General features: G+C 42.5%; 1 protein-coding gene across 4 annotated transcripts in view; it reads right to left on the reverse strand.

Moving 5' to 3' along the window:
* The window catches only part of DGKH (diacylglycerol kinase eta), a 159,692-nt gene extending 133,708 nt beyond the window's left edge, over positions 1–25,984 (reverse strand). For 2 of the 4 annotated variants that reach the window (XM_026793657.2, XM_005487304.4), the window contains exons 1-2: positions 25,777–25,984; positions 19,499–19,684 (exon numbers count right to left, since the gene is read on the reverse strand). In XM_026793657.2, coding sequence (XP_026649458.2) covers positions 19,499–19,684; positions 25,777–25,833 — 243 coding nt within the window. In that variant the 5' untranslated portion in view covers positions 25,834–25,984. Of the gene's footprint in view, positions 1–19,498; positions 19,685–20,164; positions 20,296–25,776 lie in introns of those variants that run through there. The other 2 variants (XM_074535466.1, XM_074535467.1) reach the window with 2 other exon arrangements.
* Between the last annotated feature and the right edge of the window lie 2,012 nt (positions 25,985–27,996).

Here is a 27,996-nt window from a genome sequence, read left to right on the forward strand (position 1 = left end):
CCTTCTTAATAAATGTTCCATGGATATGATATGTGGACAATGTGAACAGAAGTGGCAGAAGGTTTAGCTGGAAAATTATATATATCTAAAAACAGACTCCTGTGTCTCAAAGAAAACCCCCCAAAAATCCATAATTTAGACTCTTTTCCACTGTTACACTGTTTGTTATCTGTAACAAAACAGATGATGATCTGTTTTGTTTAGTATCACCATTATTACCAGACACCTTTCCAGATACATCTGCTGTACCTCAACTTTGAAGGTTATTAGTTCATTACTTTATTCGAGAAGCCTAGGAGTAACCAGGTAAAGAGAATGTAGTTCATTAGCAGCTCTGAACAGAATATATACTAATTCAGTGTTACAACATGTAAAGTGAATGGAATTAAGGAAAGCAATTTTAGATAATGAAATTTTAAATACTTTATATTCTATTAAGTTGCTTCCAGACTCCATTGGACAGAAGACAGACAGACAGAACCAGCTATAGAGTTAATTATCCCTCTTTCAGATCTTTCTAGTGAAATAGCCTGTTCTCTTGATAAATTGATTCACTGAAGTAATATTAAGGTTTGAAACTAAGAAGTCCATTGAACTGCTGAATTATGGCTCCATACAGCTTTTTCTCAGAAAACTTATGGTTCTGGTTTTGATAAATTTGTTGAACAAAAAGCTACAAAGTGAAAAAGAAAATCCCAATGAAGTGGAGTGATTATTAAAAATACACCTATTTCAAAGTCATCCGTGAGTTTTTACTGCTATCCAGCCCCTGAAGCCATTGACACGTTCACTGGATAAAAATGCTGGGTGCTGCCAAGGTATATTGTTTATTGGCACAGAGACCAAGAACTCAAATGAGTAGTTCCATCAGGTATGCATTCAGCATAAACCAAACATCATTCGCAATGAAATGATGTAACAAATGCAGAAGCTAAAAGAAAACCAAGCTGTGGAACAGAAGCAAGCACAGCGTTCCCAATAACAGGGATGGGAGGAGATTCCTAGGGCACCAACTCAGGACACAGCAGTAAAATACTGAGTGCAGAGTGCGCCACTGTTCTTGAATCATTACTTCCTCTGACACTGTCAAAGGTTGGCTGGCACCCGCTCCCGACAGGTGCGGGAATGCCACAGCCAATGCCAGTCCAGCCCTGCTGACTCACTGTGACAGGTGCTGCCCATCAGTTCCCCCAGAAAAGGGAAGCTGACCTCTCCAACCATGCCACTCATAGCTGAGAAACAGAGAGGAACCTTAAATGCCTGGCAGATGTCCAGCCAACGTGCTGCATCCAAAGGTCATTCTCTGGAGTCATCTTATTGAAAACTCATGGACACTTACATACATTTCTCCTGGTTAAACACTTCCAATAGAAGGTGTCTGTGGACACAAAACCAGAACTAAGGACATTTCACAAGTCCCTCAAGAAACTGAGATTTCAAAAAGGGCAGCCAGTTCTTACCCTGCCACTTTTGTTTGCAAAATCAAAATCAAAGTTCTCTTAAAGCAACTATGCTAATGCAACAGAAGTGCTTTTTAATTGTTTTTCCAATTAATTGGTTTTCTTCATTTCCTGCGAGGATAAGAGGGTCGTACTCTCTATCATACCCATGAATTCGCCAAGATTAAGAACTTCCATTTACTTCAGTCACTAAAATTCACAAGAAGCTGTTCACAAGGAAAGATTAAAGGTTTGGGGACTGAATCACTGAGACAGATCTACAGCAGTCTTTTGCTGGTAGTCTGGAAGCTCAAAACAAAACAGACATCATCCCAACATCCTTTTCAGCAAGAAGTCTTTTGATCTTCCTGTCATGGAACAGTTCAGAAGCTTCATAATGATGTAGAAAAGACCTCTCTTTATTCCACTCCAAAACCCATATAAATCTGGCTCTCTCTCCCCTTCCCAAGGGCTTCTATCTTGCCTCCAACTTCTCTCACAAATCATCAGATAAGCCAGAGTTGTGTATGCCCTGATGGGTAAACAGACAGATTTTCCATGTGATGACATTGTAACAGACTCTCCAGACATGCTGTTCCCTTTTGGGGAATGATTTCTCTCAAGAGGAGGATCCAGGTTGTCCTTTGGGATTCCTAAGTATGTCATAGCTGCCTCTCCTTCTTCTTGCCTGGGAATGGAAAAGCTTTTGATCTTAGCCTAAACAGTCACGAACTGATGTTTGGTAGCATAACAGAACCATTAGCCAGCCAGCCTCCACCTCCTTTTCCTCCAGGTGAGCATAGCAAAAGCCACAAAACAACTCTGAACGCTGGAAATAATACTTCATTATAATGTATAAAAAAACTTTAAATAGTGAAAATTCAGAACTACCAAGTGAAACATTTAAAAGCTTTGTATGCAAACCTCTCCCTGGTCACCCAAAAAGAGGTAAGGGTAAATCTCTTTGTAGTTTGGCAATGCTTAGGGCATTCCTCGACTGAACATGTTCTTCAGAAGCCCTTCTATCTGCTTCCATCATTTCTGTGGCCTCCTTGTTCTCCTGCAATTTAACAAAAACTAAAGGTAGCAATTGCCCTTCCCCTCCGCACTCCTCATCAGGAAACAAGACACAGAAAACGGTAAGCAAACTGTATCCTCTCCTGTTTCCCACATTCTCATTCATCTGAGGAAAAAATAGGCAGTATTTGTACAGGTAACTATGAATAAATCAATTTAAATACTTCTACCATCTGTCATAGTGTTTCTTGTTTCCTAAAGCAATAAGTGATCTGAAAATTGGATATAAGTTGGCTCTTCTTGGAGGTCCAGAAACTACTTGTGAGAACTTGTGAGAAGTATGCTATTCTTTGACACCATGAAGAGGTGTCAAAATGGATGTTAAGTCTCCCAAAGCAATAAGTCTCATACCTTCATTTTCATAGCAATCAAAATTTCATCTCTGAAGAAATTACTGCTTTCAGGCAGCCCATATATTAGCAGGATGTGAATATTAGCCTTGTCCTTGAACTCAAATTTCTGTTAAAGGCAAAATAAAGTTACTTGTTTTATTCTCCATCTTCTGCTCCATTCATGATAACAAACTGCTTTAAACACTCAAATTTTCAAGAGCATTCAGCACCAACAAGACCCATTAAGGCATGCAAATAAGTCACTTTGGATGTGCTGGATGCTGAGAGATCTTGAAGAGCTGACCCAACTACTGCTTCTGTACTACTTGACATACTGTTCACTGGAGTTAAAGATGACATTGGCAGACAGACAGTGCACTATTTAGGAGCAACTTTGATTGTTAGGCACACAGGGAGAGTGGTTCTGTTGTGGTACAAAAATGCCTTTTGAAATTATCCACTCTTCCACATATCTCTGATCATAGGTGTTTAAGTCACATACCTTGTGCAGACTTCCATACTGAAAATAAAATAAACTTCCTGAGTACCCTCATTTTTCAAATACTTCCACAATTCTTCCTTGGTTATAGCAGGTCACGAAACAGACACTTGTTCTTCTCTCTGTACTTCTGATACTAAAACACTTGGGAGTGGTCGTTATTGAACAACTGAAGAGAATATGCCACAATTAAAACAGCACATCTTTTGCTTCTGGGCCTTTCATTAGGAAGGTAAGAATTCACTTTCTTCTGAAAACTAAAGGGGAGACATGGACCTTCCCAGTTGTTGTCATGGATACAGCTGCTGAGAAAAATGTCATTGTACCCCTGCAGATAAATGTATGTGACAACTGCTTGGAATATTTGGTGGTAAAGCACCACAGATGTTAAGCATTCTCAGATGGCCACCAGACTCCTCTTGAAATGCAAACTAATTTTTTTTTTAATTAAAGAAAAAAGGAGGAAAAGTTTATTTTTAAACATAAAGGTTATAGCATGAAGAAAAAAAAAAGGCTAAGCAGTTAAAAAAAAATGTTGGCACTTTGATAGTTCATGATGTCATGGAGGAAAAAATATTATGGAACAATAGTGTGAGTAAAGGATCAAGTGTCAGCCCAATTTCGGGTTATCTGGATTTTGTCACTGTGTGTTATAACAGTGTTGTTAGCGACAATAACTGTATTTCTTAGGTCAAGGGACAATTAAAAACAAAACAAACAAATAAAAAAGGCAACAAACACACATTGGAAAACTCTGTACCAAGGAAGTTCTTATCCTGATTAGACCACCTCAAAGTGTCAACATTTCTACTTGGACCAGGGCACTTTGAATCTACTTCTGCTTGAGCTTTACACTAAATCTTTATGGGGACACAGGTTACAAGAACATGAAGAGTCCTAAAACAGGAGTTCTGAATTCAGGAGAATTGTAGAGTCCTAGAACAGCTTGGGTTAGAAGAGACCTTACGGATTATCTAGGTCCAACCCCCCGGCTATTTTCCATTTCCAGTGATCTCAGATCCTGAATGAAGGAAAGAGATTACCAGGATGCTTCTGGAGTGCTGCTGCACAATGCTTAGTGGTATTTCATTGTACCATGCAGGCAGTAAAAGGCAAATACTGTTCCTACACAGAACACGTTAAGCTTTGGATTCTCCTCTCCTGGTAAAGTGGAGGTACACAAATCCTTCCTCATGTAATCTTTCAGTTAACACACTTCTAAAAAAACACAGAGAGAAGGGAAGGCAGGGTACTCTTCCAGCAATCATTACTTTGAGTGAGAGAGCAAAACACCAAGGGCTGGTTAAGGATGAAGAAAGGCGAGTTTGGTTGTGACACAAACAAAGGCAAGCAAAAGAAAAAAGAGGAGGAGTAGAAAACAGGACTGCAAGCAGTGTAGAAGAAGTCCCCTCAAAATGAGGAGCTAATTCAGCACTGTGCAAAGACCAAAGAAATAAGGAAGCAGAACTGACCACCCTGTTATAAATCTCTCCTCCTAAGTATTTTGGGACTGGCCTAAACAATACAATGCTGTATTTTGAAGAGATATGTGAGCTATTGCTAAATGAAGCACGTTGGAACTGGAAGCAAGATAACTGCTCTAGCATGACGTAATACCCCAACTAATTAGCTCTGTTAGGAACAAAGCCCAGGAGGGCTGCGCTGGATCCAGAAGGCAAGCAGTTCATTTACGGCTACCAAGGGCACCTCACTGTGGCACTGCTCTCCTCAGAGACACCTACTAGACATTATCAGCTGAAGTGGTAAAGCATGATGCAATAAAAATCCTCATCATCATCCCCACCACCACATGCAGACGTACAGTTTTACTGGAAAAGTAGTTGTGAAGTACATGCTGTAAAAAGAAAGGTGAGAGTGTCCACTTACACCCCAAAAAGGCTGGTTGTTTCACCAAAGCTGGAAGAGTGCCTCCTTTTGATGAGCAGGCAGAGCACAGATCCTGCCCAAGCACAGATTCTTACACTGCCACTTTCACCAGAGGTCATGACATTCATCCCAGCCAAGAAAGTAGCTGTTGATCAGTGTTCTGCCATATCTGACAGTCATCACTGTGGCCCAGCATCCTACCCTGGTGTTCACTGCAACACAGGCCCTTTGAAGCTATCCAGTTGTTTCAGAAAAGAAAAGTCACAAGAACAGAAAACAACTTCAAACAGCCCACTCATGGCAGGTCCCACGAGACTACTACACCTTCCCTGTTTGTGTAGCAAATGATTAGGGTAATAAATGTTTTAAAATCAAAACATGTTCTTATCCTCAAAAACATATAAAGCTTAGGACATCATCATTTCACTCCTGAAAGATGGAAAGGGGTAGCTGGATTTTTAAGATAAGCAGTCATGTTTTTCTATTTGGCCTCCAACAGTAGTAATTAGAAATACACTAAATTAATGGAAGAGCCCTACCTGAAGAAAACAAGGAAAACAAACAAGGAGTGTCTCAGAAGCTACAGATTGCAGAAAAAGAATGAAAAATTTCAGAGAACAAACACTGCCCTCAAGGCAATAATGTCCCTTTTAAGATCCACCTACAGAATAAAGCCTTTCCTGTAAACACCTCTCTTCCTGGAGAAAAGCTGTCCCAAAGCCATTACAACAAGCAATACCTGATATGGAGCTGGACATGGAACTCCCACAGGTCATTTTCCTGAGCAAGTTGCCCCATGGTATTTCTGGGTACACATGTGCAGTGGCCCGAAAAATCTACAGGCACATAAATCCTGCTGCTATTTGCCATAAAATTTTGCAGTGTGATCTGTTTACTATGAGCGCAGGTAAGGTGCATACTAAGAACTCTGTACAAAGCACTAGAATCACACTTCCCACCCCTTATTTCTGCTCCAGAGATACTTTTTATTTCTGTGTGTCTGGTTGTCTGTCTGAAGCAGGGGCTTACATACGAGTGATTTAAGAACTACATCCCTCCTTGCTGACGCACTGAACACCCTCTCTTTCACTAAGCCTTCACCTAAGCTTCTGTTGGCTATGATGACACATTAGGACACCCTTAGAAGCTGTAAGAGCAGTCCTGTTCATTGGCAACATTATGCCCATGTCGAGGCCCAAAAGACTTCGAGGTCGCTGAGACAGACAGTTAAGTTAAGCATTCATAGGGATGTGTACTTCCAGGACTCCAAGACATTGCCCCAAAAAATCTGTTCTTAAATTACTTTCTTGTTTGCAAACAATCCTCTGCCTCTGCTTTGATCTACCTTCAAAATGAAGCTGTTCCACACATTAAATTCCATTTCACCTGCACTGATGAAATGTGCAGAGTGCCCTTCGCATCCTGCACTCTTTTACATTGAAGCTTTTAGGAACGTTAAGCAGATCTATCCCCATTGTTCAAGCCCAGGATGCTGACATATCAAATCAAACTCTCCTCTATGCAACTTGTGAAAGTAACAAAGATAACCTCCCACCAATGCTCAGGCAGCTGCTTGCCTATATGCAATGAACCCAGCACAGGTTGCCAAGAGACTGCAATGATGAGCAGTGTTTTTTCCTGAATACTCTCAACCGAGCTTTCACTATATATTATCTCTGAGCAATAAAACATGCAAGACAACATTCTTGTTTCAGTTTAGAATTCATTTTACCAATATATAAAAGGACAATTTTATTTTTATCAATTAAGAACATCATAGTATCTCTGTTAAAACTGAGAATAAGCAATTTTCAGATAGCATGTATAGAAATTCCCCCTGAAAGCTCCATTCCCTACAGTAAAAATTAAGTGCAGATTCAATGAAATTTAGGAGGCTCTAAAGAACAGAAAAAACTAAGTCTATTATAAGATACTGCTAGTCATTGTCAACCTTTCTATCAAAGAATAGGGCAATTAGAAATTAAAACAAAGGCCACCATTAAACCTTAGGTGTCAGAACATTTTTCCTTATTTGTAACTATCAAGACGAATAATAATTTTATACACTGTGTACTACTTAAAGTACAAAAGCTCTTTTAGATGTGTTTCTAATAAACATTGCATAAATTCTTAGGCCCTAATCATTGATCAAATTTTTCAAGGAAAATTCAGTGCTACCAGCTACCTTTTTGTCCCTGTGGATACTGCATATTTTTTGTCATATTACTATAAATTTATTTTTGTTTAAATTACACTACATATCTCTCCAATGAAACAAAAATACAGAAGTGCTTTTCCATACATGACAAAATTCTGCACACACCAAGAATCAGAGGTTTAGTATTGCTTAACTCCTTGGGGAGAAGAGCTGAAATCACTATTTCTCCACCATCATATGCTGTGGTAAAACTGATGAGTGGTGTTAGCAACAACCAACAAAGTTTATGCTGTGAAGGTCAAATAAAATGAAAGATGAAGCTTGGGGTCAAGCAAAAGACATAGTCTATCAACTAAACTGCACAGCTTGAAAAGCTTGATAACCATTTCCATGACAAAAAACTTACCAGAGGGAAAGCATTAAAGTATAACCAGAACATGAATGACCAAGAAGTCAAAAGTCTACATTTTATCAAGTCCTAGTGCCACGCATTTTGTTGCTGCATTTATTTGGGTCTTTTTCTGTGCCATACTCATGACTTCTGAGTCATTTGTCACCGCCTCTAAGAGGTGAATATCAACCTCCATGGCCAGACCCAGTGACGCTGGAAGAATGGTGAAAATTATGTAGCACTATCCAGGCACCCTCAACTGTACCTTTGTCAAATCCTAGGTCATCAAATGTGATACAGAATTAAACCAGAAAAAAAAAAAAAAAAAAAAAAAAAGAAAAAAAAAAAAAAGGGGGCAATTATTTAAATTCTTACAATTTCCTTTTACAGCACATCGCAGCTTTCCCAAGCCCTGAGTCCCTCTTCAAAATCTAGCTTTCAAATATTAACTAAATCAGCATACAAACAGTCTCACAGCAAATAAATCACAGCCATAGTAGGGAGACATTTCAAAAAAAGCAATCAGGACCAGGAGGTTTAATGTCAAGAGAGGAGAAAGACTTTAGACCTTGATAAGGCAAGACATAATTCCACGCCATTGATCTGCAATCATATAGCTGTATCTGTAATGCAAACAACAAGTAATTTAGAATGCTCTTAATTAGGTGTAATAAGTGTACACTGGCACATTACTGAATCTATAAATAGAGAGCAGCCACATCATCTCACTCCTGCCACATGTTATGAGGTATAGGAGGGAAAAAGAAAGGCACTTTCCTTTTAGAAGACCTTTCTTAAATTTGTTTTAGTGGTGGGTTTTTTTGGCGGGAGGGGGGGTGTTTGCTGGGTTTTGGGGTTTTTTTGCTCCTGAAGGTATTTAATCAGGCCTTTAAATACTGACAAATCTTCCCCAGCAGACACAGGTTATCCTCATCAATTCTGTAAAAGGAAGAGAGAATACCTAATTTGTAATAAATCAGGAACCACAGAATATCGATCTGTAAGACATTCAGAGAGACATAGCTCTGGGCAACCAAATGTTGCCTTGAACACCTCCCTGCTCTGAGCGTGGGGGTGGGACAGATGACCTCTCCAAGTGTCCTCCAACCCAGATTACCTTTGTGATCCTGCAACATTCATAAACTTTTTTTTCTATAAGAAGTCCCTCTCTATAACCTCTCACACTACACACAGTAATTTAAACTGTAGATCAGCTACAAATAACCTTGGGATATATTTCAAAGAAAAGGTATAACCCTTTTTAAGAAAATTCAGCAGAAGCTCATATGCCTCTTGCCCTGGCTATGATTTATGTTTATTTCTTATTACTCAAATAGAAAAATATAAGATTTCCCTGTCATTTCCAACACCTCACTGTGAGACAACCTCTCAGGGACACAGATTTATCAAAATTTCAAAGGGTAATATGAAATACAAGCCCTTTGTAAACCTGTTGGCAGCAGATCCCTGGTTGATGAAGGAGTAGAACCCATGATGTTAACTCTTTTTATCTCCTCCTCAATGGAGCACACACTAACCAAATATTTCAAATATGGTAAAAAAAAGAAATTTTTTTAAACAGTGTAAGCAAAAAAAAAAAAAATAAAGAATTGGTTTGCATGCGCACACACACACAGAACTACTGGGCTCTAAATACAGTTCCCTATGCAAGAAGTAAGATCATCTGAAGCACACACATGATCACAACTGTGGAAAAATGCAAAGCTTAAGGAAGCTAGAATAAAAATTATGTTTTGGTTTTTTTTACAAAAAAGCTATTCACAGCAGTTGCATTTACCTGGCAAGAGCAGGTAACATGAGATAATACACAAAAGCACTTTTAAAGACAGGTCTTTAAATATATAGCTTGACATTGCCAGCACATTTAATAGCTTGCTTTTGACAGGAGCTCGTCACAAGTTCTGTACTTTAGTAGTATCTTCAGTTCCTTTCAAATGCTGCAGAAGAAGCAGAACAGAGTCTTGCAATGCAGCATGAGCAGCACAGATAGAAAGCTGACAACCCTCTGAAGCCTGAAGGATTTTTTTTTAATGCCTTTTATAGAATTACCAAGTCGGGCAAGGGAAAAACTTGTCATCTAGTAGACAGGATACATACACAGACCCTAACTTGTGCAACCTGCTTTTAAATTTCTGAAAGATTATTTGCCAGTGGATCGGGGAGGGTTGGAGACCACCAGCCTAAGCAGCAAACCATCTCAGGTATAAATTTTATCTTAACTGCACATAGTTTTGAGGCCCATTTTGGTCAATGTTCTCTCTACAAAATGCTAATCCGTGGACTCTGTACAGGTAAAAGTTCTTTCTTTGCTTCCAGAAGCACCACAGAATCCTGTTTATTAGACCAACATTGTTTTATAACCAAATTTTAAAAAACAAACAAATCTACAAAAAAATCCAAGAGTCCACTGAACCACACGAAGAGGTTTTCCTAAATTCTGGTTTCCCCCTGTAAAACCCTCATAATGCAAACTTCTAGGTTACATGAAGGTTTGCTTGAACAAATTCACTCAGGGGAAAGAAAATCAAGTTTAATATCAGATTAGATGGTTCTGAATGTTATTCCTGGTTTTGTCTGTAATGAGAAGCTGTGCAAATGGGGAAAATATTTTTTAATTCCTTGAAAGTTCAGATTTAATCAGAAACATTGGTTCTTCATCTCACACCCAAGTAAATCACACTAGCTCCCCATTACAGATCTGTATCCCCTCTGCATTCATCCCAGGCAGAATCCACATATTATAAATGCGTCATTATATACAATAATAAAAAAGTACTGTTTACACCAAGAACACCACTATATTCTTTCAGATTCTTGACTCACAAGCCCCCTTTTACCCTTTGTGCTCTCTTTTATTCCCTTTAATAGATCTGTGAGACTGAGGCCAATCAATGTTTGTCTAGAGAGTAACTCATGTGAAGCTCCCTGACGCTTCAGGCAAAAAATGACAATAGCTGAAAAATCAGCAAAAAGGGTGCATTAATTTTCAAGTCAATAGCTCCACAGTGAACCATCTGCTCCCAGGATTGATCAGTGCCACTGAAGGAGGAGGCAGTGAAGGGTGAAACCATTAAAAGAAGCAAACTCATATATCTGCACCCTCTCCAAGACTCCACACCCAACAAACTTCATGGTCTTTGGCAGTTACTCCCCTTATGGGAACTACTGGGAGAAATCTTGCAGAGGCATAGACTAAAAGGAAAAGGGATGTCACCCCTTCTCTGTTCAAATTCCTGAAGAAACCATGACAGCAGCAGGCAGGAAAGGAGGGAGAGAACACAAAGCAAGATGTCTCTATGGGAGCGTTAAAACAAACACAGAAGTATGTGCCCGTCCTCATGGTCAACAGAGAGCATGCACAGGGAGGAAAGAAGTCTCTGCCTGATGGGCAGCTGGGCCAGCTGGATAGTCACGCTGGTCCTCTCCAACATGCTCAGCTGAACCAGAGCACGCCACCCTTCTTACAAGCAGAGACACCACTGACCTTCCTCTCACACCAGAGGATCACAGCAGCAGTAAGGACTACCAGCAGTCAAACTGAAGTCATTCAAGCTCAGTTACTAAATTTAAGCAACCACACAACAGGACATAACTGACCAGAGCAGCATGACAGTCCTTTAGAACCACTTAAATCTCTGCAGGCATGAAAAACCTCAGCAGATCTTCCCAGCAAGGAACTATGCCAGAAGTGCAAAATGACACTGAGGGCACAGCCGGCTCTTCTCAGTGAGCACATCTAGGAAGACCCTGGCAAGAGCAGGACACACATCCTCCTGCTGCCCACAGAGGGGCTCCTGTTGCTTCCCACCCGGGAAATATATAGGGAGACTTGCCACCCACAAGCTACTACTCACATTCAAAACCCTATTCAGGTTGCTAAGTGACAATAAAGTAGTGCAGTCTCACACAATTTGCAAACCCCAAGCGCTTAAAGGCAAGGAAATGAATTGCCCAGATCATCATAAATCTCATGCTGCCCATCTAATAAACAAATAAATTCTCATCAAATGTAAAAGCTTGCCGAATTCATTACAATAATGTTAACTCTCCCAAGAGTACAAGCTCAGGTTTTGTTAATGTGCTTTCAGTATCTAAGTGGTGAAATATTCCTAAACAGGGATACTATTCGAACAAAAAACTTAGCTAGAAAAATATTTTTTTACTTTCTTCTTAATTGTGCAATATATCATGATAATTCCTACATGGTAAAAGTTTCTAAAGTTAACTGTGATCTGACTTTTATATACAAAATTTTTATGACCCACATCTGACGAGCACTTAAGCACCAGATTAACTTTAAGAAGTAATTAGTCACATAGAACTGTACAGGGTGACTGAAGTGTTTCAGTATGTGCACAAATGCTGTACTAGAATAAATCTCTTAATTCATTTTAATTAGCATCTAATGTGGTGGTCTTATTTTTAGCATATCAATGCAATATTTATTTTGAGTCAGCATTAAGCTTGTTTGCAGTGATAAATGCAGTGTTTACATTAAGAAAGAATGAAGCTTCTTTTCAGTATGATATAAAGAATATAATTCATGGATGTCCCCAAGCCAGACTTTTTTTTTTTTTTGTGCCACTGCTAACAAATTGAGAATCATGTCTTGAATTTAGTATTATACAGCTATGGTCACTGCATGTATTTAGTACCCTGTTCTTAGGTTTTTAAAAGAAGATTTTGGAAAATGTAACTGATTTTTTCAAGGCCAGAGGGGAAATGATAGAACAGCAATGTAAAAAGGTAGCAAATGCAAAGGTGAAAGAAAGAGTTCTCTCTCTTAATAAAGGCAAAGTTCAGATACCAAAGTATCAGACCAAACAAAAACACCAAACAAAACTAGCCATGCTGTCAACAACTTCAAGCAATTGTTGACATAATTTCCCCCTACTTTACAAATAATAAAAAAATCTCAAAAATGTAATGGCCAACCAGAACAAAATACTGGTCTTGTGGTTCCCTTGCAAGTAAGCTACTGAAGTGCTCTCACAAGACATCAAACTATGTCTTAATTATCCTTATCAGAGGAAAACAGCCAAAACAGCATGACTACAGAGCATTCTTTTATACCCAAAACTCCATATTCTAAGCATCAATGAATCCACACATTACCTTCTTGCTTTGCTAAGATTTTGAGTTCTACAAAATATATATATATATATATATATCCCTTACCAGAAGCATGGCTGGTCAGAATTCAAAGAAAATGAGAAGAACATTGTTTTAAAAGAAATATATACATAGCCTTTTGGAGTGTTCCAGAGCAAGAACATTGGTCTAAGCTGTCTTTTATTGTCTTCAGCTAGTCAAGAGAATTTCAACAGTTCCCTCCAGAAAAAGGCTTTGTGATAGCCAAACAGACTTCTCTTTTAATCACTACTTCAAATACAAAACCACTGTAATTCTAGGTATTCTGCTTTAGATATCCAAAGTAATTTGGCTAGTCCAGCTAGTCATCCAGTAGTCATACAGCAGTCATACAACAGTGTTGCATCCTGCATTCTGACGTAGCTGCTGGAAACAATTCAAGATGTTTGCAAATGATCTATATAGCCTTACATGGATAAAGACCCAGCTATAGAATAGTTATTTCTTGAGCTCTGGCATGGCTGCTCTGTGTCTCCAGGACTCTGCACATGAAGTCCACAAGATAAGGCATCTCTGAAAGGGATTTCCAGTTATCATTTATTCTTCAATAAGTCTCTTTTTTTGCTTCTTAAAAAACCAGAAATTCTGCTTAAAGTACAAAATAAACTCAAAGTGTTTCACCCAATCTTTTTCACAGAAAAGCATTCTTCAGCTCCTTAGAACAAAGTAGAAAATAATCAAAATCTTGTGTTAAAGATAAAAGTGTGATTATCTTTTTTCCACCTTCACAGCTCACCCAGCGGGTGGGAGGAAAAAAAGGGTAATTCATGTTATCTCACAGTACAAAATAACATTAATACTTTAAAGATTCCAGAGGAAAAAAAAAAAAACAAAACCAAATAATATCACACCACAGAAACAAACACCAAAAAAACCCACAAAAGCAACATTCTTTGAAGACCTGCTTGCAAATACCTACTGTAAAATGTTACAGGCTCCTCCTTTCTTGTACTTGGCTAGCAATTTAAGCTTTGCCAATGCATGCATCACTAAAATGCCTTAGCAGATTTCATTTCAGTTTTATACAAACATATGTCAGAATCTGGAGTGGTAATGACCACTGTGCCTTAAATAGTGTAACTCTTTCCATTCTAACCCTGCCTACTTCTACATAGTATGTTCAGTCATTTTTAACTTCCCCAAACTATCATGTCTTTGCCTGAAAATTTCCTTTAATGGAACTCTATTTTGAAAGCTTATGTAGACACATAGCAATTATGAGAAGCAACAAATATTGCACAGCATTCAATGATAGAAACTAGTTTGCTTTGTCCATGCATATTCTAGAACAGAATAATATATTTATATATATATCCATATCAAAACTTAAATATATTGACCTGTGCATACATATGTGTGTTGCACATATCAGGAATATACATTAATGAATAGTTCACTTTAAAAATAGGTTTAAGTCCCCAGGATCTCGTGAGAGAAACAAATTTGCCAGATTTTACAACAGTTGTGGGGAAAAAAAATTGCTGAGATGTTTTACTAAAGATGGATATACAGTACATAAATTTAATTGCAGAATGAAAATAATGGAAAATACGAATACTGAAGACAGATATCCTGTAGCACCCTTCAGTCTGTTCTGTGAACACTACCAGGTGCCCAGACCTTGAGGACGATAGCTGTGCACTTCCTCGCTAGTGACACTATTCATATCACTGCAGTTGCAGAGTACATTACAAACTACAGTGCATTTTGAAGCTGTGCAGAGTCACACAATCCTAATGTATATAAAGGATCTCCACTGGGGTAAACTTTGCTACCATGGCATTTTCCTGAGAACTTCTGGAGCATTAAAAAAATCGTGTTTCCTTAGCCAGAAAGGAATGAACCACTACTTAGCTGAGTAAATTGGGAACCATTACAAGGAAAAACAGATCACATTGCAAAGAATGATGCTTGTGCATTTGAACACTGGTATCACTCACAGCACTTTACATTTAGGTGAATTAACAAGCTAGGGTAAACTGAGAGAAATGTACACCAGAAACAAACAGGAAGTGACTGCTGGGACTTGGCACTGTCAAATGTCACCATATGGAAAAGGTTAGAAACTTTTTGAAGGCTCAGTTCCTAAATGGATGGTGTGAAGGCAAATAAAACCACGTTGGGGAATTTAATTAGCTTACTTTTATTACTCCATAATGATTTAAGATCTCAAAAAAATACATGTTAATAACTCAGATAAGAAAATTCAAGTAACAACTCTTGCCATTTAACTAAACAACACTGTACTATCTCCACTAATTATAACACAGTCTTGCTTCACAGTATCTGCCATGTTACAGCAATTTCATTACTAACAAAAACCACTGGGGGTGAAGGAGAGGAAGAAAGCTTTATCCCACACACCTTACAAGTGTATTTATCTTACTCAATACACCACATTTTCTTGCATTTCCTGAATTGTACTTTCTGCTCCAGAATGTCTGCTTCATGCAAAAATAAACACAGGCCAGAAACTTAATGCAGATTTGAGAGCAAACCACATATCCAACAGAGGTTTTGCATTAACTGGATGTGGAGCCATTAAAATAGAAAGCTAGGTCAGTGATAAAAGCGCTACTCTTCATATGCAGTTTTTTATAGAGTACTCAAGACAAGAGTGGGAGCTGTAACTGTGCTCATCTAACAACTATACTTCCAAGTATCCAGGGATCTTTTCATTTATTAATCTTCTGCTGATCCTCAAGGTGAGGAGAATTCAAAGAGAAAAAGTGTGAGCTCTAATTTGAACTTCCCCTTCTCGACACATTTCTGCTATAAAGAACAGAAGAAAGGCCATCTTTTTAAGGAATGTGCTTTGCACTACAGCAATTAGCTTTAAAGCAACTAGAAGCCAGCTGATGACAGGCAGTTTTCAGGCTGTAGCCCCAAGAACTGAAGTCATCTGTTTAAGGAAGGCACTGACTCTGCCTGTCTTAACCAACATCTTAAAAATGAAGAAGCCAAATTTAACACACACATGGAGAACTTTCCATTACTTCAATCTCCAATGTAACCCTGCTTGTAACCCAGCATCATCATATATACTACTTCCAAACTGTCTGACTACAGTTTTCCAAAGTTATCGAAAATCCAAAATGTATATTCTTAAAATGTTTGTTGGTTTTGTTGTTTTTTTTTACCAAGCCATGTTTTATGAGCTAAATATTCAGGTGATTCAAAATGGGGAGGAAGAATAAGTAGACATTACAAAACCAAAAGCTGTTTCCATTAGGGATTTTGGCTTAAACATGCTCAAACTTCACAAGGTACTTGTCACCTATTTATTGACTAGTGTTTTCTCCATGGAACACAAACTCCCCAGATGCAAAAGCTTCCAGGATGACATTTAAAGATACTGGCTTTAATCTCACAGAAATCCTAATCAGTTTTGGTCCTGATTTCCCCTAAAGGTACCTACTGCTACAGTGTAACTCTACAGCCAAGTATGCGGCTTTAGCAATCAGCTCCTAGTGACAATCAACATGTTGGCCTAAAGAATAGTCCTTCAGTCCTTTACACCACTACTTGTTCCCTCCTCCTCAAGTTGGCAGACACAAACACATGTTGATCTTCAAGTTTTCTGTTTGGGGCAATTAATAATGGCCACATTTTGACAAAGATATGCTTTAAAGTATTGTAAAAATTTAAGAGATAGATATGCATAAACTAAAATTGCACCCGTAACAGAAGTTACAATGATGTTCAGCCGCATCACCAATCTGTTTTTCTTAGCAACTGACTGTAAAAGTAGTTCCACTGAAATCAAGCTAACAGCTTGCCAAGGAAGTTGCTATCCAGTGAGGGTAAGCTATGGCAAAACTGGACAATAATCTTCTAAATAGAACTGTGAATCAATCATTAGCATATCACAAACAAGCAATAAACTTTGGTGTAATTACATCTGCCAATACATTACTCTTGCTTTTCATCTTCTCATTCTCTTATTCACCCCCTGCCCTCAGTTAAATAATTAATTGGTTTTATTTAGGAAGAAAAGAGCAAAGAGTAAAAACTGCCTTTGAGAGCTACAGATGTTAGAAGTTTTTAGGCTTCTGTTTGTGAAAGGGGTTTGTTCTTGTACGTATATTTCGTAAATCTTGTTATACACACATTAAAAAAAATCCACTCCTGAGTGATTCTGTCTGCAAAGTATCACCATATGGTAGCTTTCACAAATGATCAACTGTACCAAAACATCTAAAAATAACATCTTCCTTAAGTAAAACAAAAACAATTACCAGCGGAGACTTTTGGGTATAGTTCTGAGCTAAGGAATCGATACCACGTCGCTGAAATGCTTCAAGTAAGTAAATAAGCAACCTCTGGAGAAAAATAGCACAGTCCTAAATGGCCCACAAGCATCAATGATAAATGTAATATACATGCTTTGGGTTCTTTCAAAAGTCTATTCTTAGATGTAAGACAAGCCCAATCCATTTAATTAAAACCTTAGCTTACAAACACATCCACCAAGTAAGTGAAGCTTAACAAATCTAATTTGAATGAAAGGGACTAGCTGGGTAAAAGAGCAGCTCCCTGATGTTCCTTGCTCTAGTGGTTTCATGTAACCACTGATCACCAACTACTACAACAGCAAACATACAACACCCTTAAACTAAATGGGAGTTGTCTGTCTAAATATAGCTACTTTTAAATAATGCATTGTGAGTTATAAAATAAAGTGCTACTGAATTATTTAACATGGGTCTCATCTTTAACAATGATATATCACTTTTAATTAAATTGAAAAGAAGATGTTTATATGTGGAGTTGCATATTATTGTAAGTTGCAACCAGTAAAGCAACATTTTAACTCCAATTATGTCAGCAGTCAGTTTTTCCTATATATATCTGATTCACAGAAATAGAACTGGGACTCAAGCTAAGATAAGCAAAGCAAGACTTGCAGAGCTGTCTTAGATCTTCAGGCAATCCCAGATCAGCATTCATTCACAACCTTCAGACACAGAATATCCCACCCATCTGTAACAGTTGGCAAGAATTGGCTGGGACCTCAATCTCACCAACCTGTATCGATAACATTCATAGGAGCACGTTTTCCTTATGCAAGTATCAACCTCTTTGAGAGCAAACACTCAAATGCACTTAATACCACTACAGCTAATAAAGGCATCGTGCTCTTTTAAAACGTCCTGAAAACACAAAAGCTGAAAGTTTGTGTAGAACTACGTTTCCAACACAATGCAACAGTTGTATATTATTTACTATAGTAACCTTTCAGCCCGGCCTAACATGTGTAAATGCAAAATTAACATTTAGCAACAAAATGGAATGACACATCTTGTTTAGAAGCTTTCAGGAAAAAACTGCTTTCCACCTCACATAACAGAGTAACATTACTGTTTAACAATCACTGTTTAAAGGTGGCTGCCTTTGGCACGTAGTGCATGGAGCAAAAGCCCAAGGGAAGAAAGCACCAACCAGACAGGACTTCACTAACTACTAACTTTAATGGGTGCTCTGTAGAGGAAACACCACCACATGACCTATTGTGTAGAAATCAAACCCTAAGTGTGATCAGTTCAGGCCTGCATGGAGTCACTTTGCCCCTCAAAACAGACTCTTCCAAGAAAAGCCCTGATCTTCATGTCACTGCATCAATAAGCTCTCCCCAAGGTGGGTTTGTGCAGACTGTGGACCACGCTTTGTAGAAAGTTCTACACAGCAAGTCTGTTTCATTATGTTTATGCTTTCAAATGCCTGCCTGTTGATTTTACAAGGGGGGAAAAAACTAAACAAACACACCATCCATGAAAAAAGTTAATTCCACCGGGACAACTTCGGCAGACCGAGGCAACCAAAAAAATTGCATTAACCTAAAATTTTGACAGCTGCTTTACGCATCCAGTGGCACGAGCGAGGATGTATAGAAGTTTACTTCTCTTTCCGCGAGGTGCCTTTCAAAGTGGAAGCCGCCTTTCCCTCCTTGGCGGCACTCCCGAAGAGGAGCCCGACGTGCCACCGCGGGCTCGGTGCCTGCCACTCTGGCGGGGCGCACGGCAGCGGCGCCCGGGACCGGCGGAGAACTAAAACGGGTGGGCGGCGGGTATGGAAAGTGGCGAGGAAGGGCTCGCTGAGCCGGCCCACCCGCGCCGCAGGGTGGCAGGGCGGGATCCCCGCGGCAGCGGTGCCCGCCGCCGAGGAAGAGGAGCCGGAGGGAAGGAGGGAGGGAGGGAGGCAGCCCGCCGCTTCCCCCACACCCAGGACGCCCGGCAGGGCAGGGCGGCTGCCGGGGCAGGCAGCTTCCCCTCCGGCCAAGCGGAGCGCCGCAGCCCCGGGGGCTCTTCCTGCCAGCCGGGGACAGATGTGGACGCAACAGCTGGACGGGGAGGAGGGGAGAGGAAAGGAAGGAAGAGGCACGGTTGTCTCACAAACCTCCCCCCCCAACCCCCCGCCGCCGCTCCCGGGGATGCGGGCGGGATGCAGCGGCCGTCCCCAGCTCCGGGTTAGCCCCGCTTGGGGATGGGGATGGAGGAACCGGCCGTGAAGGCGGCGGGGCTGGCCGGCTCCTGCCCGCCTTACCTTGCTGCGGATCTGGCCCGAGGTGGACACTTTCCGGATGAGTTTCTGGGGGCCCTCGTGCTCCCCTTCGCTGTCCGACGACTCGTCCGCCGGCCCTGCCGCCGCCGCCGGGGCTTGGGGCTGGGGCTGCAGCGGGATCCCGGCGCCGCTCATCCCCGACTCGGCCCCGGCCATCTTCCCGGACTCCTACCGAGAGAAAGCACACGAGCCCGGCTCAGCCAGGGCAGCCGCTGCCGCTCCCCTCCCCGGGGAGGAGGAGGAGGAGGAGGCGGCGCGGGAGGGTGGGGAAAGAGGCGGCGCGGGGGGGCGGGACGGGGGCGGTGGCGGCCGCGGCTGTGGCGGAGCGGAGCGGGGCTGCCCGCCCGGCCGCCATCTTCCGCCGCCCCCTCCCACAGACGGCGGCCGCGGGCCACGCCGCCCGCCCCCGCCCGCTCCTAGCCACCGGGGCACAGCCACCCGCCGGCGGGCGGAGCTGGGCGGACGGGCCCGGCCTCCTGCGCCCCGGCCGACCGGGAGCGGCCCGGGGCGGCCGCCGGCTGCAGGGGGCGCCGGTGCCGGGCGGGCCGCCCCCGGCAGGAGGGTGCCTGCCCGCAGGTGAGCGCCGGGGCCAGTCCGGCCGGAGAAACAAGCGACGGGCAGCGGGGAGGGCGCCCGGCGCCCCCGCACCTGTGAGTGTCCTGGAGTGTCCCGGCTGGCCGGGAGGTGGGCCCGGCACCGAAGCGAGCACCGCCCGCCCCGCCGGGCACCGCCGTGCGCGCTGTGCCGCCCGGGGACACTCGGAGGGCGGCGATGCCGAGTTCCCAGCGCAAGCAGGGCGAAAGCGGGTGGGTGCCGTGCCAAGCCCTTGCCCCGTCCCGGCCGAGGGCTGTGCCGCTCTCCCCTGGGAGCGCAGGATGTCTCTTCGGCACTTGGACGGACGGCATGTGATGCGGTGGGCTCCTTATCTGTACGCTATTCCTCCAGCCAGTCAACCCCGTGGTAACTATCCATCAGCGCCAAAGCCTTGGACAGCTTTAGTAAATGCATCTATTGCTTTCCAGTGATTCTCTCATAATAGCTTAATTTTCTTGTTATTCTGTTCATTTTTGTCTTTGTGAAAGAGCAGCCCTTACTTCTGGGGAAAGAAAGGGTCGGTTTTCGTTTTTCATCTCAGATCTGGCAGCTCACACAATCTCAAAATGTCACCACATGTTCTGAATTGTGGGACTTTGAAATTATTGTGGCTTGTATGTAGTCAGTGTTCAAAATAAGTGTTTAAATCACAGCAATACTAAATAAAACACACAAATCCTAGCCGCATGGGCCGGATTAAGCATAAGAAAGCAATCAATGCTTGTGGCTTCTATATTCCCACAATTCTATTTATATTTCCAGAAAGGGAACTAACATCTCTTAACATGCTAATATAATGCCGCAGTACCTAAATACAAAGCATTTAATGAGGAAAAGTAAACAACTGTACAACCTGTTCTACACTGCAGACACCTTGCCACAGTCTGAATTTCAAATAGTCCAGAGTTTTTATAGTCCAGCCCATTTCTTTTATTGGGGTTTTTATTTCTAGTAGTGTAGGGGAAAGCAATATTTTCATGAAGCCTTGGAGTTCTTGTGGCTTAGTTCTGTGTTACTGCAGCAGGTATTTCAAATACAATTCTAGTACCCACCTCCACACAGGACCAATTGTGGAGGTTATATTTTAAAAAATCACAAAAGTAACATTTAAAAATTTAAAATATCTATTTTGAGGATTCAGAAGTTCTATTTTAAAGGCATTTTGATCAATTTACCTATACACTCTATCAAAATATTAATAAGGCCTAAATCCTATCATTAACACTTCATCTCAAAATGATTGTGAAAATAAGGACTAATTCTGTCTTATCTCACTCTTCACCTGAGAAGGAGTTCTCCATTTTTTCGAAACATGGGATCAAACTTGACCAGGTGCAAGTATGCATTGCTCTTAGTAGGTAAGTTTAGGGCACTGTGTCTTTCCACCCTCCTTTCTTCCTCTTCACTAAATGAATTTTGGGAATAGCAGATTATGCCAGAACATGTCTCACTGCAATTCCTTAATTCTTAGGAAGGTAAATGTCACTTGAATATTGCAAGGGGACAACAAGATATATTTTCCCAACATATTGCCCATAATAGTAACTGTGATTTGAGAAACACTTGGTGCTGACAGAACACAAGCAAGACTGGCTACATTTAATTCAATTGAATTAAATAGTGCTGGCTGAACAATAGTAGTTACTGTAAGAATAAATACAAGTCTTCAACTTCTGTTCATTTTCAGAGCTTAACTATGAGCACTAGTAGCTGCACAATGCATCTTCACCTGGGCTACCTCAGTGTGCTCTTCCTCACTCCTGACTATCCAAACACAGAAATGTGGTTACCAGGAAAGAAAGCATTAGCCTTTCACTTCCAAGCAAGTCTCTTTCATCATGTCTTGGTAAACTTCAGAGTGCTATGAAAGAAACAAAACGTACTAGGAATGTTCTCTCAGGTTACTTAATGTGAAGATTTTAGTAGCAATAACCTAAGTCTGCAAATGATAGGAAATGTCCCATGAGAACACTTCAACAAGAATATGAGAACATGGTTTCTGTGAAGCACATAGTGGACTCTGTGAAGTTACAGGCTCTAAAGTCTCCAGTTGTTTAATGCGTACAGCGTTCTCCAAAATGAGAAACCAAGTGTCAAGCATTGTTGAAAATACAAAAGTTGCTCATGTTAGCATAGAAATTTTTTCTACAAGTATATACGTTGCCGAGGCACAAAGACAGTTTTAAAGATATCACTATTTCCACTTGTTCTTCTTTTCAAAGGTATTAATAGATAATCAGGGTCCAGTTCCAGCCATTACCCAGATAAAGCTGCCTAAGGTGGCAATGAAGTTCATCTCAAAAAGGATTTGCAACTTGACTTCTATCCCTTCATGTCACAGCTGGCTTTCTCCCAGGTGGTCCATGTCAGACTCAATATGTGAAATATTGGATAGCACCTTTCAGCCCAGTAACCACAGCTACAAATACTCTGGCACAAGTGGTACCACTGCACTTCTGCAAGTTGGGCTCTTGAACAATGTGGGACTCTATGCAGCTATTAAAAACGCATACAGTATTTGCACATGCTCTGTCTTTCACTTAACAGTTTCACACTTCTTAGCAATAACCTTAAATTTCCTAACTGAAGCAAGGGAGTAAAAAGCATAAAGGTTGGCATTTAAAGAAAGATACTCAAACAACAAAAAACAGCTCTGCTGACGTAATTTGTGCTGCGGCAATTAATATCAGCTGATAAACTGCCCTTTATGCAATACAGACATATTTACACTGTAATATTGTATACATTTAATATACACATATACACCGTGAGAACATTTTGACTCAACCACATTGAGTCCCAATAGGACATGTGTCACTAAAATGCATATGCAGTATAGAAAAAAATCTAAATACACATTGCACTCTAGCTGCACTGAAGATTATAGTTTATAATACAGATTACTGTACTATTTGATTTCAGCCCTAAAACTCATTCTCTTTGTAACAAGCATTTTCACATTTTGGTGGTTAGTGATAGCTATGGTTTTTGACTGGGCTTCCCACTCTGAACAAGTTTATTTCAGACCTGCCTGTCTGAACTCCCTCTGCAGATCAAATTAGCGATACTATTCTTTCTTGACTTCCTTACTTAGCAAAGAGGAAGCCAAAATATATCAACATGTGTCCATACCACTGTTAAAGAAAGTAATTGCATCACTTGTGGCTAGTTTGGGGTTAGCCAAGGGAATTCTGTAACCTGTAGGCTACAAAATTAAGGAAACTACTAAACTGTGTTGTATGCTTCAAAATAAAAAGGTCCAAACCACAGCAGGTAATAAAAGTAAACAGATGCTTTGTGAATGTGTTAGAACTTATATATGCATTTCAAAAGTAAGGTGAAGCCAAGACTCAGGTCTCATATAAAATATGAAAATTGTGTCCAGAGCTTTGTGAGTCATGTGTTATGCACATTTTTACTACAATGCCACCAAACCCCCCTTGCAAGAATGCAGGGTGTGCCTTACATTTTAAGTCACGTTTGCTTAGTTCCATCATGGGATCTTACACAACTCTTACTGGATTCAGGAAGAGCTTTTCCATTAAAAAGTGTGGTGTGAGTAAAGAAAAGGTCTTTATAGAAATTTGAAGTAGTACACAAACAAGTCCAACCCTGACTGGCAGAAGGACTTCTCGCTTCATTTAAAGTCCATAACTTATTTCTCAGAATAGCTATAGGAACAGCATTTCCCAATAATCAGAAATTTGCATAGGTTATTAACTTGCACAGATTCAAAACCTCCAAAAATAGTTTTCCCTATCTTACTACTCTTTGTTTCAAGTTTTAAGAGCAGGGGAGAGAGTATACTATGTTTTCCCTTTCATCATTCAGGTCTTCACCTGAATCTCCCTTTGCCCCCCTTATCATAAAAAGCCTGCTTATGAGCAGATGGAAAGAACAATGTGGCTCTTGCCACAAAGACCATGTATTTTACCAGCAGGTTACCAGGTAAAGGATTGAGTGGATTAGCTGAAATTAGAGTCTTGTAAAGGAAATCGGTGCAGTGGTTAACCTTAAAACTGCATTCATGGATGTACTCTTTAACAAATGCAGCAATGAAATGATAAACATGACCCAAATCCTGGCCCTTACTGGGGGAGGGGGAAATGGAGAAAAAAAAGAGATGTACTCCTTGTTTATCTAAGCCATGCACACAGAAGGAAACGGGCTTGGATGCTTCAGCCAGGACTCTGCATTTCTAAGCGGAGAGGGGCTGCAATCCATCTGCCTCCCGAGTTTCAGCTGAGTTTTGTTTGTTTGCTGTTTAAATTGTTTTAAACAGCAATTTAAATGTCACTGTTTAATAGGATAACGCATTCGCAGGAATTGACTTCGCTGCCTTCCTCCCACGATGTCTTCATCTCTCCAGGCAAAAATCTCGGGTTTCCCTTGCCTGATCCTTTCAATGTCAGCTCCATGTTACCGGAACACACATACAACTGTTTTCCCTATCACAGCTGCATCTCCGGCAACAGTTTCGTGGCTTGAGGACTGCAGAGGGCAGCGAAGGGGGATGTTCAACTTAACAACAAATATTAGGACAGTAAAAATATATTTGTGAGGGCTGCAAATCCTAACAAGGAAGGGAGTGAACTTAGTTCATTGTGGGTATCTCCAGGGCTCCGCTGCTGCTTTCCTGAGGGTGCGCACACCAAGCCACGCAGAGAATGGGTCTCCCCCGTTTTCTCTTTAAAACTGGGTTTACAAGTAAAACCTGGACCAACAAAACGAGTTAGCAAAACATGATACAGCCATCTAAAGGGGAGCTTGGCAGTGGCACAGGTCCATGCTTCATGTTGCCTCACCAAGTTCAGGGCCAGAGGCAGCCTAGCCTTGACCTCTTAGATAGCCTGAAATCTCCCAAGCAGCTACCCAAAGCCTATTTTTAGCCCTCGCTGCCTGATGTGTGTGTGTGTTTGCACAATGGAGAAAAGCCCAGGAGCGGGACCAGACTGCCCTGAAAAGGGAAATCTGATTTTATCGCCTGCTGAGGATGCCGGTGACATGATTTCCTTTGGTTGGAAGGAGGGTCTTCCAGTTCCTTAAACAAACCGCAAAGGCACCTCACCGCAGCTTTCCTCCTGGCCAGTTTGAGCGCTCCCCTCCCTTCCTAGCTGCCCAAAGGCACGCACTTTCCCCACACGGCGGGGTGACAGCAGAGCACCCCCAGCCCCGTCCCGCTTTGCCGCTGCGATGGGAACAATTCCCAGCCCAGCTCCAGTAGAAGAATGGGGGGAAAGTGTGCGTCTCTTTCTGAAAGCTGCCTCCCAACGCTGCTTTCGCTGTGCTAAGAGGAGTTTAACGGTGTCAACATCCAACCCACCCCCCCTCGGCAAAGTTGAAGGCAAGGCTCTCGGTGCTAATCCCAGGCTTTCCACCCGGGCAGTGAAACTCAGAAAGGGCAATGAACTCCCCGTCTCCCAGAGGGACGAGCTCGTCAGCAAATGGCCAGACACGGCGGGGGCGAAAGGCTCCCACCCCGCCGCTTCCCGCGGGGAGGGGACGAGCGCCGGCGGCAGGGCTCTGGCGTGGAGCGGGGTCGGAAGAAGGGAAGGGGGGGCTGGAGGGCACAGATAAGGATGATAGCCCGACCCCCCGGCTGAACAATACAGGCAGGAAAAAGGGTAGGAAATGCCTGTGCAACGGCAAGGCACGCATGTACCTACCAGCTCCTCCCAGGCGGGGCTGCGGGCGCTATAGGAAGGGTACCCATGCTCCTCCATCACCCCGCAGCAGGTCCCCAACCTCCGCGGAGAGAGCGCCGACGGGCAGCGGAGCTGGGTCCGCCGGGCTGCGCCTCCCTCCCGCCGCTGCCGCTGCTCCGGCTGGCAGCGCTTCCCCGGCGCCGCTCGTCCTCCCCCCACCCCGGCCCCGCTCCTCCCTTTTCTCCCCCGGCTATGTCCAGGCCCCCTCCTCCCTCCCCGCCCGGCTCCTTTCCCTCCCACGGCCACCGGGCTCAGCCCCGGCTCCCGGGGGAGCCGGCCTGCAGCTGCCGCGCCGCTCACATCATCGCCGCCCCCTGCCCGCCGCGCTGTCCCGGCCGCCCGCACGCCCGGCCCCCTCCCGCCCGGCAAGCCCGGCGGATCACGGGCAAACCGCCTTGGGCGTAAGCCGGTTTAGGGCCGCTCCTGCTGCCGGCGTCGCGGCGGGGCCGGCGGGCGAGGCTGCGCCCCGCGGCGAGGGGAGAAAGCCCCTCGGTGCGCCGCGGGACACGCCGCCTCCCCGGCCCGGGCCGCCTTCGCTCGCCTCGGAGCGGGCCCGGGGCGCGGGGTCTGCGGCCCCGACGGGCCCGGCTGGGTGTTGGGGGGCGCCCCGGAGGGAGCATCGCCGCTCCCGCATCCCCCTGCCCCGAGCCGAGCAGGAGGGGACCAGGGGCAAGGCCCGGGTGCCGGGACAGCCCTCTGACCCCACTCCTCCGCAAGGGCTCCGAGAGCGCAGTACTGGGCTTTTGACACCTTTTGGATGTTCAATTGAGGGTGAAACGGCACCTCGTTCCTCCTCAGTGGCTCCACGGGCACGTTAAGACAAACTCCCAGGAGCTGGGACACGGCATAGCCACTGTGGAACAGGCAGCACGGATGTGTAGGCCATGTCTGTCACAGTGGGGTGCTTATTTCCAGGGCCACCACGCCAACCTGATGGAGCACCAGGATTTCTCTGCTCTCCATTACACCTTTTATTAATACACAGTGTGTTTACTTCAGCCTTCTTGGCTTACTAGATACCAGCATCCCCTTGAACACCAGCCAAAGCATTACAACCCTTCAAGTGGATGTTGTATCTCCTTTGAACTCAACACTTTCACTCTTTTTTTTTTCTCCCTGTTGTGGAATAGCGGGATATGTGAAAAAGTAGAACTGGAGAAGAGAGAAAAAAATTGAAGCTTAGTCACCATCCAAAATAATGGTGTTCTTCACTCTGCTTTCACCCTGCTCTTTTGAATTTGCAGCTACCATGTTTGATTACTTGATTAGAACAAATTATTTTCAGATCATCTACTTCATAAATGTAAACATGGATAAGAAATTGTATTTCACCAAAAAAAGAGGGATTTGTATTTGTAATAGGTTTTTTATCTATTTACATTTTCTTTGTGTTTTAAAGCATTTTCATACAAAAAAAAAAGCACACTGACATCTGAGCTTTAGCTTTTGCAAAATCCATTTATTTACAAAGATGTCGGAGTACTATTCGTGCAAAAAAATGAATCTACTCATCTACTTATCTACTTATTTAATTAAGTATTAATAAAATACTCCCCTGAAGTTGAGATGGCGCCACTAAGCCAGGCCCAAAGAATTGCCACAGCAGCTCACCTCATTTGAGGAACTGAAACTGCTGCACTTCTTCCAGATGCAGAAAAAGGAACTATTTTTGTTGATAATAAGTTTATCAGCAGTGAGTTGATGAACTGCCTTGATGGTAAGAGTGTAACCTCAAAAGGAAGAAAACAAGATGACTTAGAGCATTTTGGTTTTTGGAAGGCATCTTTCTGAAGCTAATGATGAGCAACAGTTGCCCAAGGATGTCTGGTCTCCTTCCCTTTGTTCCCTGAGTGTGAGAGACTGCTGAGGAATGTCATGTTCTAAAGGGCTTTGCACTAAGAAGGAGTGTCAGAGTAAGATTAGTCAGCTCCCCTCCTTTCCTCATGATGCACCAGAGGATCTCACATGATGGTTGTTTATACCTCTCCACATCTGGCCTCTTCGGCCTTGGTCAGGCTGGAGCTTTGTGGCCAAAGTCACCTGCCATGAAATATATGTCATATATAGTCTCTCACATTCCCTTTCTTGCTGAACCACAAAAATTGAGTCTCTGAAAACTCTACGAGTCTTGAAGTTACTTCTTCAGTTCACACACTGTACGACCCCTTTTGCCCTGAAATT

This window comes from Zonotrichia albicollis, chromosome 2 (genome assembly GCF_047830755.1).
Source record: "Zonotrichia albicollis isolate bZonAlb1 chromosome 2, bZonAlb1.hap1, whole genome shotgun sequence".
Classification (NCBI taxonomy): Eukaryota; Metazoa; Chordata; class Aves; order Passeriformes; family Passerellidae; genus Zonotrichia; species Zonotrichia albicollis.